This window comes from Erythrolamprus reginae, chromosome 4 (assembly GCF_031021105.1).
Source record: "Erythrolamprus reginae isolate rEryReg1 chromosome 4, rEryReg1.hap1, whole genome shotgun sequence".
Taxonomy (NCBI): Eukaryota; Metazoa; Chordata; class Lepidosauria; order Squamata; family Dipsadidae; genus Erythrolamprus; species Erythrolamprus reginae.
In genome coordinates this window covers 1,761,275-1,777,240 of record NC_091953.1, presented here as the reverse complement: position 1 = coordinate 1,777,240, position 15,966 = coordinate 1,761,275, and the positions used below count along the sequence as shown (strand labels likewise).

Sequence of the window (15,966 nt, the reverse complement as noted above, 5' to 3'; positions counted from 1 at the left end):
GCTGATGACCTTCCTCGTGGAGCTTCATTTCAGCAGCCAGAGGGACTCCCTGCCAGAAGTGGACTTCCTCCCACAGTGCGGACAGGTCAAAGGTCAAGTCAGGTGCAGCTTCATAGAGGGAGGAAACCTCATCTCCCCATCCGCTGTTCCTGACCTTATTGGCATTACAGATAGTAATGTGGGCGTGGCTTATTATGTGGGTGTGGTTTGATGGTCATGTGACTGGGTAGGAGTGGCTTGCTGGCCACATGACCAGATGGGAGTGGCTTGACAATCATGTGACCAGGTGGGTGGCTTAAAGATCATGTGACCAGGTGGGAGTGACTTGACACCTATTAAAAACATCATAACCTTAATAATAATAATAATAAAATAATAATAATAATAATAATAATAATAATAATAATTTAATAATTTATTAGATTTGTATGCTGCCCCTCTCCGAGGACTTTGAGCGGCTAAATTAAATTTGTAATTTAGCCTGAAAGAGTTGGATGCATTTTCTTCGTACTGGCGCTGTAATGAGAGGACTGGAGTGGAAGGAATAAAAGGAATGTTATTTTTAAAGATGACCAGCCTGTAAAGCTCTTATTATTATTTAGTGGAACAGTCAGCCGATTCTAGCCCAGATCCAGAACGCTAGTCATTAGTAAAAAAACCCAGTTAAGTTACTTTTCCCTGGGATGGTCACTAAATGAACACGGTTGTAAGTGGAGGACTTAGCAGGATAAGGAAGCGTTAAGGAGCCACGGGCCTGAGCGATTCCTCCTCCCCCCCCTTCAGTTTTGCCGTGGACGCCATCAAGATGCTCCTCATCCGAATTGGGTGCCGTTACGAGGTGACGTTCATGGAGAAGTCGCAGGGATGGACGATGCTCCGGTGCAGCCGGGATCTCCTGCAGGGGAGCACCCTTCTGGCCAGGTGAGTTCGTCGCAAGCAATGCAGCTGAGGAGGTGCCACTCACCCTGTGGCTCTTCGATTTAGAAGGTGGAAATTGTCGTGAGCGCTCCTTGTCCACCTCAGGTCGCGTCAGATTCGGAGGAGGATTCTGGGCCGGGGGGGTTGCCAGGTGAAGCAGGCAGCGAGAGTGAGGGAGCAAGGGACCTGAGTGAGGAACCACTAGAGGGGGCTGATGTGACAATGGGGGGGAGGTCCCAGTCAGAGAGTGAGGAAGACATGAGAGTGGAAAGCCAGTGGATAGACCCTCGCTATAGAAGACTGCACAGAAGGCGAGAGGAGTTACAGAGTAAAAGGTATTAGGTTGCAGCCTGAGCCTTTTTTGAGGTGTGATGTCACTTCCAGGCAGTGTAGAGGAAAAAGATTGTGGGAAATGGAGTGTGGAGAATCAACGTCGTCCAATGGAAGAGATGTGAGGCTGGGAGGTGGGGTAGAATGAGGCTTACAAATCATGATTTCTGCTTCAATAAAACACGTTCCCTGTTGGATGCTGTGCTGGGAACCTTTCGGTGAGCAAAATGCAAATGCTTAAGTCAGTGTTTTTCAACCAGTGTGCCGTGGCACACTAGTGTGCCGTGAGACATGGTCAGGTGTGCCGGGAAGCTCAGAGAGAGAAAGCAAGCAAGAGAGAGAGAGAAAGAAAGCAAGAGAGAGAAAGAGCAAGAGAGAGAAAGAGAACAAGAGAGAGAGAAAGCAAGAGAGAGAGAGAAAGAAAGAAAGAGAGAGAAAGAGAACAAGAGAAAGAGAGCAATAGAGAGAGAAAGAGAGGGAGGGAAGGAGAGAGAGAGAAAGACATAGAGGGAGGGAGGGAGAAAGAGAGCAAAAAAGAGAAAGGAAGAGAAAGAAAGAGGGATGGAGAGAGAAAGAAGGGAGAGAAAGAGGGGAGAGAGAAATAGAGCAAAAGGAAGAGAGAGAGAGAGAATTTTTTTGTCCAAACTTTTTTTAGCCCCCACCCTCCCCCCGCTCAATGTGCCCCAGGGTTTCGTAAATGTAAAAAATGTGCCACGGCTCAAGAAAGGTTGAAAACCACTGGCTTAAGTAATGAATGGACTTCCTCTAAGGGATGCAGGATAAGGCCGAGTGTTTGGCCCCCTTCCCGCACATAGACTACAGGTAGCTCTAAAGAGAGAAATAACTCCGTCGGTGCCGTTTTGACCATGGGGAGCTCTTGCCCTCCTAGCCGTTGGAAAGCATCCAAATGCTGGTGGATAAATGCAGGGTGTCCTCAAGTTACAACAGTTCATTTAGTTACAACAGCATTGAAAGAAGCGGCTTGTTTTTCACACTGATGACCCTTGTAGTATCCCGGTGATCACGTGATCAGAATTTGGATGCTTGGCAACTGACTCATATTTATGACGGTCGCTGTGTGGTCCCCTTTTTGCGACCTTCCGACAGACAAAATAAATTGGGAAGCCAGATTCACTTCACTGTGTGACTAACATAAGAAGTGCAGTGGTTCACTTAACAACTGTGGCACATAAGGTCGCAAAACGGGGGCAAACATCACCGAACAACTGTCTCTCTTAGCAACAGGGGTTTGGGGTTCAATTGTGGTTGCAATACCAATGTTTATTTAACTCTCTTGGGGCTTTTAGAGATCTTCAGAAGGGGGAATTTGAAAAACCACCTGGTGAGTTTTCCTTCGTTCTTGAACAAAAGAAAAAAAATCATTGCTTCCTCCTCATCTTCCTCCCCTTTTCCTCTTCTTCCTCTTTCTTCCCTTCTCCTCCTCCTCTTCCTCTTCCACCTCCTCCTCTTCTTCCTCCTCCTCTTCCCCTCCTCCTCTTCCTCTTCCTTCCCTTCTCCTCCTCCCCTCCTCTTCCCCTCCTTCCCTCCTCTCCTCCTTCCCTTCCCCTTCCTCCTCCTCCCCTCCTCTTCCTCCTCCTCCTCTTCCTCTTCCTCCTCCCCTTTTCCTCTTCCTCCTCCTCTTCCCCTCCTCCTTCCTCCCTCCTTCCCTCCTCCTCTTCCTCTTCCTTCCCTTCTCCTCCTCCCCTCCTCTTCCTCCTCTCACCCTCCTCCTCCTCCTTCCCTTCCCCTTCCTCCTCCTCCCCTCCTCTTCCTCCTCCTCCTCTTCCTCCTCCCCTTTTCCTCTTCCTCCTCTTCCCCTCCTCCTTCCTCCCTCCTTCCCTCCTCCTCTTCCTCTTCCTTCCCTTCTCCTCCTCCCCTCCTTCCCTCCTCTCCTCCTTCCCTTCCCCTTCCTCCTCCTCCCCTCCTCTTCCTCCTCCTCCTCTTCCTCTTCCTCCTCCCCTTTTCCTCTTCCTCCTCCTCTTCCCCTCCGCCTTCCTCCCTCCTTCCCTCCTCCTCTCCCTCTTCCTGCCCTTCTCCTCCTCCCCTCCTCTTCCTCCTCTCACCCTCCTCCTCCTCCCCTCCTCTTCCTCCTCCTCCTCCCCTCCTCTTCCCCTCCTTCCCTCCTCTCCCCCTTCCCTTCCCCTTCCTCCTCCTCCCCTCCTCTTCCACCTCCTCCTCTTCCTTCTCCTCCTCCTCTTCCTCCTCCCCTTTTCCTCTTCCTCCTCCTCTTCCCCTCCTCCTTCCTCCCTCCTTCCCTCCTCCTCTCCCTCTTCCTGCCCTTCTCCTCCTCCCCTCCCCTTCCTCCTCTCACCCTCCTCCTCCTCTCCTCCTCTTCCTCCTCCCCTCCTCTTCCTCCTCCTTCCCTCCTCCTCTCCTCCTCCCCTTCCTCTTCCTCTTCCTCCTCCTCCCCTTTTCCTCTTCCTCCTCCTCCCCCCCTCCCCCCCTTCCTTCCGTTCTTCTCCTACCCTCCTCTTCCTCCTCTCCCCCTCCCTCTTCCTCCTCCTCCCCCTCCTGCCTCATGGACTGTTATCATAGCAGAACCTTTTGGAGAAAGTTGAGTTTGAGGCGTGATTTCTTGCCTAAGGGTCAGCCAGAGAACTACCTGTACAGATCCAGGAGAAAATGCGCTAGAGAAGAAGCATAAATGTGCTTTTTTGCCCCTCCGGGTAGCAACGATGCCCTTCTGTATTTTCCAGAGCCATGCTACATTTTTCCTGCCCTGAGATTATCCGGGTCCTGGATTTGCTCTTTTCTGTCCTCAGCAAAAACACTGAAACACACAAACCGACCATCATTGCCGTCTTTGTCGAGGTGAGGAGCTTTATACTTTAGTTTTCACCCAGCGTAAACATCCTCACAACCAGCCCTGCTATGCAGCTCCGAACAAATACAGATCTCTTCTGCCCCCTATCCTAATGTTTCTTTATATTTTTTTACTAGTATCATGCATATGAATGTTATTATTATTATTATTACTTATTTGATTTGTATGCCACCCTTCTCCAAAGACTCGGGGTTGCTCATGGGATACAAAAACAACACAACAAATCTAATTAATTAAAAATTACTACTAAAATCCCATATATAATAAAATTAGTCAGCTCATTCATTTTCTTTTTACTAGTATCATGCATATGAATATTATTCTATCTTTACATACCTCCAATAAGTGCTTGACAAAAACTAACTGAATGAATGAATGAATGAATGAATGAATAAATAAATAAATAAATAAATATTGTTCCATTCAAGTTAGCCAAAATAAGCTTGATGTTTATTTTTACTAAATCTTGGCAAACATTGTAAAAGATTCCCAGACCAAGACTAAATTCATTCCTCCACTCGAAACAGAATTCCCTACGAGACTAGACTTACAATCCTGGGTCTTGAAAGCTTTAGAACTACGACACCTTAAACATGATCTATGTATTGCCCACAAGATCATATGCTGCAATGTCCTGCCTGCCAAAGACTACTTCAGCTTCAACCACAACAACACAAGAGCACACAACAGAGTCAAGCTTGACATTAACCGCTCCAAACTTGACTGTAAAAAAATACGACTTTAGTAATCAGGTTGTTGAAGCGTGGGGAACTCATTACTGACTCAGTAGTGTCAACCCCTAACCCCCAACATTTGACCCTTAGACTATCCACGGTTGACCCCTCCAGATTCCTAAGAGGTCAGTAAGGGGCGTGCATAAGCGCACCAGAGTGCCTTCCATCCCCTGTCCTATAGTCTCTCCTATATCTCGTATTTCTTCTCTACTATATCCTCTATAACCTTCATTGTGTATTATTGTGTATTGGACTGACTAACTAACTAACTAACTAACTACAGGCTACTTTAGCTAACTGGTAGCTGAAGTTCAGCAGTTCAAATCTCACCACCGGCTCCAGGTTGACTCAGCTTTCCGTCCTTACGTGGTGGGTCAAATGAGGAGGACCCAGATTGTTGGGGGCAAGAGGCTGATTCTGTCAACCGCTTAGAGAGGGCTGTAAAAGCACTTTGAAGCAGCATATAAGTCTAAATGCATTGCTATTGACAAAACAAACGAATAAATAAATAAAATAAATGATAGGGTTCTTCATCTTGATCCACAGCTGCTCCACTACCAAGACATCGATCAGTTCCCCTCTGAACAGATTTTTGACAGCCTTGAAGAATGGACCCAAAACCCCAGTCCAGATGTTCGGTCCCTTGCCATGAGAGCCCTTGGCATCCTGGCCATCCATCCAGACAAGGTGAGGAAGGAGTCTTAAGCTGGGAAGTGACCCCCAATGGTTGGGAGGGGTCTTGGGTTCCAGCTAATGGACCCAATCTGGTCTTTAGAGACATAGAAACATAGAAGACTGATGGCAGAAAAAGACCTTGTGGTCCACCTAGTCTGCTCTTATACCATTTCCTGTATTTTATCTTAGGATGGATATATGTTTATCCCAGGCATGTTTAAATTCAGTGACTGTGGATTAACCAACCACGTCTGCTGGAAGTTTGTTCCAAGCATCTACTTTGTACAAGAGAGAGAGAGAGAGACCTGCCCACATTCACAAGTTGGGTTTCACTGTAGATGTAGATGCCAGGCAGGGCTTGAGAAAGGACGTCAAAAAAGTTGATTAAATGTAGCTTTATTATTGGGTAAGGGGTTTTAGTTATTAGGAAAGTTTTTTTAAAAATCTCAAAATGGGTAAACAGTGCAGTCAAGGCAGTAGGGAAAGCAAGTTGGATGCTTGGCTGCATAGCTAGAGGTACAACAAGCAGGAAGAGGGAGATGGCGATCCCGCTGTGTAGAGCGCTGGTGAGACCCCATTTGGAATACTGTGTCCAGTTCTGGAGACCTCACCTACAAAAGGATATGGATCAAATTGAACGGGACGAAAGACAGACTACAAAAATGGTGAAAGGTTTTAACCATAAAACCTATCAGGAAAGACTTCATGAACTCCACCTGTATAGTCTGGAGGACGGAAGGGAAAGTGGGGACATGATTGAAACATATAAATATGTTCAAGGGTAAAAAAAGGTTCAGGAAAGTGAACCCAAGAACAAGGGAGAACAATCTGAGGTTAGTTGGGGGAAAGATCAAAAGCAACGTGAGAAAATATTATTTTACTGAAAGAGTCATAGATGCCTGGAACAAACTTCCAGCAGACATGTTTGGCAAATTCACAGTAACTGAATTTAAACATTCCTGGGATAAACACATATCCATCCTAAGATAAAATACAGGAAATAATGTAAGGGCAGACTAGACAGCCCATGACTTCCCTCCTGAACCTTATTTAACCCTTGAACATATTTCAGTGTTTCGATCATGTCTCCCCTTTTCCTTCTGTCCTCCAGACTCTACAGATTGAGTTCATTGAGTCTTCCCTGATACGTTTTATGCTTAAGACCTTCCACTATTTTTGTCCCCTGTCTTTGGGCCCATTCAAATCCAACAAACACAGTGCTTACTACATCAGTCACAGTGAATCAGCAGAAATGAACAGAGAGAGGAGAGAGAATCATGTTTTTTGGCTCCCTCTTGTGGCAATTTGCAACACTACCTCTTATAGCCACAGTACTTCGTTACAAATAAACATTCATTGTTAGCTTGTTCATATATTGCCAACCCAACTGTCTTGTTCCTAGTGCTAAGTTGAGGACTATGTCCATCCAGGGCTTGCTAAGTTGTTTGCGTGTTGCGCCAAGTTGAGAAAGTCACTGAGAGAAAGGGTGGATGGCTAGATAAATTTGATAGATAGATAAATCAACCAATAAGGCATGGACGATGGCCGGCGCTTCCCCTTCGCAGGTGGAGGACGTGAAAGTCCTGATGCCCACCCTCTTGGGGAGTCTGGAAGAAAGGGACCACGGCATCATCCTGGAAGCCATCACCGCCCTCCAAAACATCCTGAAGTTCATGCAGAGGAGCGACATTGTGACTCTGGCTGAGAAGCTCCTTCCATTGTTTAGCGCAGTAAGAACCTCCACCCTGGTGGATTCCCACAAGACCTTATCATTCCTGGGTCTCTCGGCCTGGACCATTTAAAGGGGGGGGGGAAGCTTTGTCCAGTGAAGGGATGCCAGCTCCATGCACCGCTCCATGCCCCCGGCAGGTGCACACATTTGTCCCAGGGCGAGATTTTGTTTCTGAGCATGCACAGGGAGCAAAATCTCACAAGGGGGCACACACACTCACCAGATTTTGGCGGTGGTTATGCTTCCGCGCAAGAGTCTTAAAGTGACCAAGGTTGGAGACCCTGACTTAGATGACCCTTCTGGCCTCCTCCAACTCTATCATTCATGGCTGGCTGAGGAATTCTGGGAGTTGAAGTCCACAAGTCTTAAAGTGACCAAGGTTGGAGACCCCTGATTTAGATGACCCTTCTGGCCTCTTCCAACTCTATCATTCATGGCTGGCTGAGGAACTCTGGGAGCTGAAGTCCACAAGTCTTAAAGTGGCCAAGGGTGGAGACCCCTGACTTAGATGACCCTTCTGGCCTCCTCCAACTCTATCATTCATGACTGTCTGGTGAATTCTGGGAGTTGAAGTCCACAAGTCCACAAGTTAAAGCCTCTAACCATGGCCACTTTAAGACTTGTGGACTTCAACTCCCAGAATTCCCCAGCCAGCTATGAATGATAGAGTTGGAAGAGGCCAGAAAGGTCATCTAAGTCAGGGTCACCAACCTTGGCTACCTTAAGACTTGTGGACTTCAATTCCCAGAATTCCTCAGTTAGCATGACTGTCTCAGGAATTCTGGGAGTTGAAGTCCACAAGTCATAGAAGAGGCAACTTTGTCCACCCCTGGTCTAGTTTGAGCAGTAGAGGCCAGGTTAGGATGCAGTTTAAGTTGCAAACGCAACTACATCACAATTTTTCCGTGGTGCTGCTGCTTCTTCTTCACAGACCGATGCTAAAGTGCGCAGCTCTGCCATTGGTCTCTTTGCCGAGCTGCCCAGTTTGGTGAAGAAGAAGGAGAAGTATCTCATCCAGGAACAAGTCAATCAAAGTTTGGTCCCTCTGTTGCTTCACCTGCAGGACGAGGAACTGGAGGTCGCAAAGGTGAGTCGAGTGGAGGAACTTGGTTGGGGGAGGTTGCAGGAATTTTTATTTATTTATTTGTTTGTTTGTTTGTTTATGTCAAGTATGTTTTGGTGGTATACAAAGATATAACAATGTTTACATACATGATACTACCAAAAAAGAAACATTAGGACAGGGGACGGAAGGCACGCTGGTGCACTTATGCAGGCCCCTTCCTGACCTCTGAGGAATTGGGAGAGGTCAACAGTGGACAGTCTAAGGGTAAAGTTTTAGGGGTCAGATGATGATACTTCAGAGTCTGGTAGTGAGTTCACGCATCAACTACTCAGTTACTGAAGTCGTATTTCCTGCACTCGCGTTTGGAGCGGTTTACTTTAGGTTTGTATCTGTTGTGTGCTCTTGTGTTGTTGTGGTTGAAGTGGTCATTGGCAGGAAGGACGTTGTAGCAGGTGATTTTATAGGCCATATTTAAGGCAACGAAGTTCTAAGCTTTCTAAGCCTAGGATTGTGAGTCTAGTTGCGTAGGGGATTCTGTTGTGAGTGGAGGAGTGGAGGGCTCTTCTCATAAAGTATCTCTGGATGTTTTCTAGAGTGTTTATGTCCGAAATGAGGCATGGGTTCCAGACAGATGAGCTGCATTCAAGGATTGGTCTGGCAAAAGTTTCGGAAGGAAGGGAGGGAGGAAGAGAGGAGGGAAGGAAGGAGAGAGATAGAAAGAGAGAGTGAGTGGCAAGGAGAGGAGAGGGAGGGAGGGGGGAAGATGTGGGAAGGAAGGAAGGGAAGGAGGGAGGGAGAGAGGAAGGAAAAGAAAGAGAGGGAGAAAGAAAGAGAGAGAGAGAAAGAGGCAAGGAGAGGAGAAGGAGGGAGGGAGGGAAGAGGTGAGAAGGAAGGGAGGGAGGGAGGGAGGAAGGAAAAGAAAGAGAGGGAGAAAGAAAGAGAGAGAGAGAAAGAGGCAAGGGGAGGAGAAGGAGGTAAGGAGGGAAGAGGTAGGAAGGAAGGAAGGAAAGGAAGGAAGGAAGGAAGGAAGGAAGGAAGGAAGGAAGGAAGGAAGGAAGGGGAATGTGAAGAAGAGAGGGCCCATCCCTTGGAATTCCCGCTGGCACTTGGTCCCTGTTTCCGCAGGGCTGCCAGGATGCCCTTCTCAGGTGCTTCCGGTTTCTGGGTTGGTCCCTTCCGAAGAAGGTGGGCAGCAAGAAAGCCTGGCACGATCACCCTCTCATCCCAGAGAGCCTCTGCCGCCAAATTGTGAGTCGCGCTGCTTCCTTTTTGTTAGTATTAATATTAGTATCAGTATCAGTATTGTATTAGTATTAGTATTATATTAGTATTGTATTAGTATTTTATTAGTATTAGTATTGTATTCATATTAGTATTCGTATTCTATTAATATTAGTATTGGTATTACTATAGTATCAGTATTGTATCAGTATTGTACTAGTATTAGTATTATTACTATTATATTAGTATTAGTATTAGTATTAGTATTACTATAGTCTTAGTCTTAGTATTAGTATTAGTCTTCTTATTCATATTGTATTAGTATTGCATTAATATTAGTATTGTATTAGTATTGTATTAGTATTAGTATTAGTATTAGCATTAGTATTATATTGGTACCTTGGAACTCGATTGCTTTGAAAGTCCTCAAACTTGTTATCCGAGGCGTTTTGACGGGGAAAATTTGGTCCTGGCGCTCATCGTTTGTTCATAATGAAAGAGTTTGCACGCCAGGAATAGCTGGGAGCATCCTTAGCACCTGGAAAGAAACATTCGGAGCAAGTGGAGCAATGGAAAAAACCCTGCAAAGACTTAGGGCTTGGAAAACATTCTTCTTTGCAGAGAGTAACAATGAAAGAGCTTGCAAGCTGGGAAGAGCTGGGAACATTGTTAGCACCTGGTTAGGGCTGGAAAGAAACTTACTCAGAGCAAGTTAGAGTAATGAAACAACCCTGCAAAGATTTAGGGCTTTGAATACATTCTTTGCAGAGAGAAACAATGAAAGAGCCTGCAAGGTCAGAGCTGGGAAGATCGTTAGCACCTAGTTAGGGCTGGGGGGGAAAGCTACACTCAGAGTATAAGACGCACCCAAATTATCAGCCTCTTTTAGGGAGGAAAATGGTGCGTCTTATACACCGAAAAATACAGTTATTACCCAGCTGGAATAATATTCACGTTCAGAAGTTAGCTGGAAGCCCGGAGCTCCTCAGAAAGCCCAAGAATGTGTGTCTTTAAAAACCACAAGCCGACACCACAAGAACTGGAAACTAGATGATAGAATGTACCACGTTGTTCTCTGTGCAGAAGTAGCGTGTTACATCATCTTAAATACCCTGAGGGCGTGCTACTCAAGAGTAAACCTCCTCCTCCTGAGCAACCATTCTTGCCTCCTAGAGGCCCCGCGTACCCTAGCATCCAGCAGAGGCTCCTCCTCTTCTCCTGAGTCACTCATCTCAGGAGGTGCAGATGACCCTGGTTGCTCCTCAGCCTCTGATACCACGTCCTCTTCGCTGTCAGTCTCGGGTGTCAGGAAGACCGGATGCCTGTAACGCCCCTCCCCTCGGGGTCCATGACTGATTGTGCAGAGTGTCAGTGGACCACAACAGGTCCCTTCCCTCTTATTGTGGTGCCTGTGGTGAGAAAATGATGGTTTCTCTCTTTGTCCCTGGACAGTCCTGGAAGGTAAAGTCCATCCCGGCCGTCTTGCTCCAGTGCCTCGATCATCTTCAGTGCCCCCAGGTCGCCATCCGGAGAGCAGCCACCGTCTTTATTGGTGAGGCTGGGAATTCTGGGAGTTGAAGTCCACCCCTCTTGTACTGTCCTAGCTGAGGGATTCTGGGAGTTGAAGTCCACTTTTCCCTGGGGAATTCTGGGAACTGAAGGCTGAGGAATTTGGGGAGTTGAAGTCTTAAATCATGTTGCCTATGGGTATTCTGGGAATGAAAGGAGACCCCATCTTGTACTGTGCTAGATGAGGGATTCTGGGAGTTGTAGTTTACTTGTTTTGAAGAATTCTGACTGGGGAATTCTGGGATAAATCCCTTTTCTCAGTGCTGTTGTAGCTTTAAACAATCACTAAATAAATTGTTGTAAATCAAGCACTACCTGTATTGGGTACGTTCTCTTTCTCTCTCCCTCCCTCTCTCTCGGTCTCTGTCTCTCCCACTCTACCTCTCTGTCTCACTCTGTTTCTGTTTCTCTCTCTGTCTCTCTGTCTGTCTCTGTTTCTCTCTGTGTTTCTCTCTCTCTCTCTCTCTGTTTCTCTCTGCCTGCCTGTTTTTCTTTCCCCCACTTTCCCTCTCTGTCTCTGCTTCTTTCTCGGTCTCTTTCTCTTTGTTTCTCTCTGTCTCTCTCCCTCTCCCTCTCTGTTTCTCTATGTCTGCCTCTTTCCCTCTGTTTCTCTCTTGATCTGTTTCTCTCTGTGTTTCTCTTTTTCTGTCTCTCTCTCTGCCTCTCTCCTTCTCGCTGTAAGTCTCTGTCTCTCTCTGTTTCTCTCCTACTCTACCACTCTGTGTCTGCCTGTCTCTTTCTCTGTCTCTGCCTCTCTGATTATCTGTCTATCTATCTATACACACACATAAACACACGCACACTTGCTGAACCTTTATTTATATTGAAGTTGTACACCAATGATCAAGTTTGCGTTTTGTGAGCCAGCCCGCTCTCTGGCCCAGTCCGGATTTGGCCCATCCATGAAACATCCTTTTATTCATGCAAGGCCAGAGCACGTGGTCAAGAGGCAGTCCGGTCTAGTGGTTAGGGTGCTGCCATGAGCACCGAGAGCCAAAGATGATTTCGTTCTGCCTAGTAGCCCTGAATTGCTTGGTCTTGGACAAAGCCTGGCCTTGGGGGTTGGGCCCTGCCAGAAGTCTTCCAGCTGTGGCCACAAACCCCTGGGCTTCTTACCTGTTCCCTCCTCCGTTCTTGCAGGCTGTGTCGCTCAGTCGGCAGATCCTGTGGCCATCACGGAGGAGAACAAGGACTTGATGTTCATCTGTGAGTACCAGCAACTCAGATCCTGGATAAGTGAACCATTGCAATGGTTGATAGACAGAGCACGTAGACTTATATGCCGCTTCATGATGCTTTCCCAGCCCTCTCTAAGCGGTTGACAGAATCCGCCTCTTGCCCCCAACAATCTGGGTCCCCATTTGACCCCCCTCGGAAGGACCTACCTACCTATCTATTTACCTACTTACCTCTACCTCTCTCTCTCTCCCTCCATCCATCCATCCATCTACCTACCCACCTACCTACTTACCTATCTCTATCTAGCTACCTACCTACTTACCTATTTATATCTACCTACCTACTTACCCACTTACCTACCTCTACCTACCTACCTACTTACCTATCTATCTAGCTACCTACCTATATCTATATCTATCTACCTATCTACCTACTTACCTCTACCTCCCTCCCTCCATCAATCTACCTACCCACCCACCTACCTACTTACCTATCTCTATCTATCCATCTTTCTATCTATCTACCTCTACCTCCCTCCCTCCATCCATCCACCTACCTACCTACCTACCTACTTACCTATTTCTATCTACCTACATCTATCTATCTATCTATCTATCTTTCTTTCTTTCTTTCTTTCTATCTTTCCTATCTATCTATCTATCTATCTATCTATCTATCTTTCCTATCTATCTTTCCTATCTATCTATCTATCTTTCCTATCTATCTTTCCTATCTATCTATCTATCTATCTATCTATCTATCTATCTATCTATCTATCTATCTATCTCTTTCCTATCTATCTATCTTTCCTATCTATCTATCCTTCCTATCTATCTATCTATCTATCTATCTATCTATCTATCTATCCATCTTTCTATCTATTTATCTATCTATCTATCTCTTTCCTATCTATCTATCTTTCCTATCTATCTATCTTTCCTATCTATCTATCTATCTATCTATCCATCTTTCTATCTATTTATCTACCTACCTACCTATCTATCTATCTACTTCAGCTAACTGCCAGCTGTAGTTCAGCAGTTCAAATCTCACCACCGGCTCAAGGTCAACTCAGCCTTCCTTCCTTCCTTCATGGGTCAAATGAGGACCCAGATTGTTGTGGGCAAGAGACTGACTCTGTCAACTGCTTAGAGAGGGCTGGAACTGGAAGAGCACTAAGAAGTGGCATATAAGTCTAAATGCTCTGGCTACTCTTTCACCTTCTCCCCCCGTTGAGCCCGCTTCCTCTGACCGCTCTGCTTCCCTCCCTCTTCCAGCTCTTTCCAAACTGAAGCACGACTCCGACCCTTCGGTCCGTGTGGCCGCCATGGAAGCCATGCAGATGATCCAGGATGCCTGCGGGGGGCCCTCCGTCACGCTCCGGAGCCAGACCCACTTCAACCTGGACAGGGAAGAGCGGGTCTTCTCCCAGGGACACTGGGAAGCCCCGGATCCGTCCCTGACCCATCGCTGGAACCCATCGTCCCCGGTCTCTCACCGGATCGTGACGGGCTTCGTCAGGAGGCGACAGTCGGGGCCCGCTCGCCAAACCTGACCCACCTCCATGGGGAGGACGGCAGAGGAGGCCAAGCAGAGGGGGCCAAGGAGTGATGGGCTGCAGCAGAACTCATCCAGAACCCCTCCGATCCGGAAGAGATCCTCACGAGAAGTCTGGCGATGGATGTGGTACAGTCCCACGGCAGCGTCCAGAAGTCCGAGGCGGCCCCGACAGGGCGAATTTCGTAGCGATGCCGATCAGGTGAATTCCCACGCCGAGCGGAGCTACCTCCACCCACGCTTCTGGGTAGTAGGGTCCGTTTTCTCCTGCCGCAACTCTGAGCAACTTACCAGGGCGTGGAAGGAATGGGAACGAGAGTGGAAAACTGCTCCACCGAGAAGAAGGGTCAACGATTGGAAGCCGCCAAGTCAAAGCCGATCCAGGTAGACTGAAGGATGTCAATGCAACACATATCCAAGTACAGCAACCGATAGATCATGATATTTATTTTATTATTTATTTATTTATTATTTGGATTTGTATGCCGCCCCTCATCATCATCATTATTATTATTATTATTATTGCTATTATTGTTATTATTATTACTACTACTATTATTACAGTATTTTATTATTATTATTATTGTTGTTGTTGTTGTTATTATTATTATACATTCTTAGAAAACACTCTGAAAAATAATAAAATTGGGTGTTGCTGCCCTCGTGTGGCCAATCTGGAAACAGCATTTCATGATTAGAAAAGTTACAATTGTTTTTATTTCTTATTTCCTTGCTATGAAGTGAACCCTTAATACCTTTATTTTATTTCCCAGCAAATGTCCCCAAAACAAGTTAAAATTATAATCTAAATTTCCCCTTAAAGGAAACAGTTCAACAAATGTAATATTGAATGACTATTACATAATATCTCCCTCCCACCTACCTACCTATCATCTGTCTGTCTATCTACTCTATCTATCTATCTATCTATCTATCTATCTATCTATCTATCTATCTATCTATCTATCTATCTATCAATCATCTAATCTATATTTAATCTAGTCTCTCTCTCTGTCTCTCTTTCTCCCTGCCTGCCTGTCTGTATATGTATATATATCAGTGTATGTATGCATGTATGTATGTATGCATATGTAAATATGTGTGTGTATGTGTACATGTGTGTATACATACATACATACATACATACATACATATATACATACAACATAGCATCTATGTGTATATATACTGCTCGAAAAAATCAAGGGGACCCTCAAAGACCCCATCCTAGATCTGAAGGAATGAAATATTCTCATTGACTCTTTTGTTCTGTACAAAGTTGAATGTGCACAACAGCAGGTGAAATTGATGGTCAATCAGTTTTGCTTCCTAAGTGGACAGTTGGATTTCACAGACGTTTGATTTACTTGGAGTTATATTGTGTTGATTAAGTGTTCCCTTTATTTTTTGAGCAGTGTTTATACATACATATATACACAGAGATATATATTGTATGTAAAACGTATTTTTGCTGATAATGAAATATATATATATATGTATGTATGTATGTATGTATGTATTTATAGTATGTATATGTATATTTCTCTCTCTCTCCTTTTATCTAGAGGCAGCCTCCTGAAGAACAGATCAAAGCAAGACTACAAAACCCTATTATGTGATAGAAAACCCAGAATAATTCATTCTTACTTCAGAAGAATAGACCATAAATAATGATTTCAAAAGCATTCACGGATCGCAGCTTCTTACATGGGCCTATGGAAAACTTGGCTAGTTTTTATAATGCCCTTTTGCAGACAGGAATAATGGGCGGATTCCAGGTAGCTCCCTCCTTTCTTTATCAAAAATTTAGTTATTCATTCATTCAATTTGGAATAAATCAATTCCATCCTCCAGGCGACTCTCCGCAACAGGCAACCTTTCAACCTCAAAAGAAATAGGAAGAAAAGCGTAACGCACAATAAACCAGATGCCAACTTTTGGAATAATTTATTCTGGGTTGGTTGGTTCCCAAAAGACATCAATCAGTTGTCCAGTTCTTTGCTTTGATCCAGGAATGACCCTTTGGGCAAAGTTTTAAAGCAGGTGAGATTTATTGGTTTTGCAGAATTTTCCAAACTGCAGGCTGTGGTGGAATGCAAGAACTGGATCAGGTTCTTTTGAGATAATTTTTTTTTAAAAAAAGATCCTTGCTCAACATGGC

The 15,966-nt window shown here is 45.5% G+C and overlaps 1 protein-coding gene across 1 annotated transcript; it reads left to right on the top strand.

Annotated features, from left to right (window-relative positions):
* The first annotated feature begins 789 nt into the window (after positions 1 to 789).
* Positions 790 to 15,479, top strand: LOC139167181 (maestro heat-like repeat-containing protein family member 7). The gene is made up of 10 exons (XM_070751607.1): positions 790 to 921; positions 3,945 to 4,059; positions 5,353 to 5,493; positions 7,047 to 7,211; positions 8,145 to 8,300; positions 9,405 to 9,527; positions 10,953 to 11,052; positions 12,210 to 12,275; positions 13,526 to 14,189; positions 15,371 to 15,479. Exons 1-9 carry the CDS (start codon positions 806 to 808, stop codon positions 13,801 to 13,803), a joined length of 1,260 nt encoding a protein of 419 aa, XP_070607708.1. The 5' UTR covers positions 790 to 805; the 3' UTR covers positions 13,804 to 14,189; positions 15,371 to 15,479.
* The last annotated feature ends 487 nt before the right edge of the window (positions 15,480 to 15,966 follow it).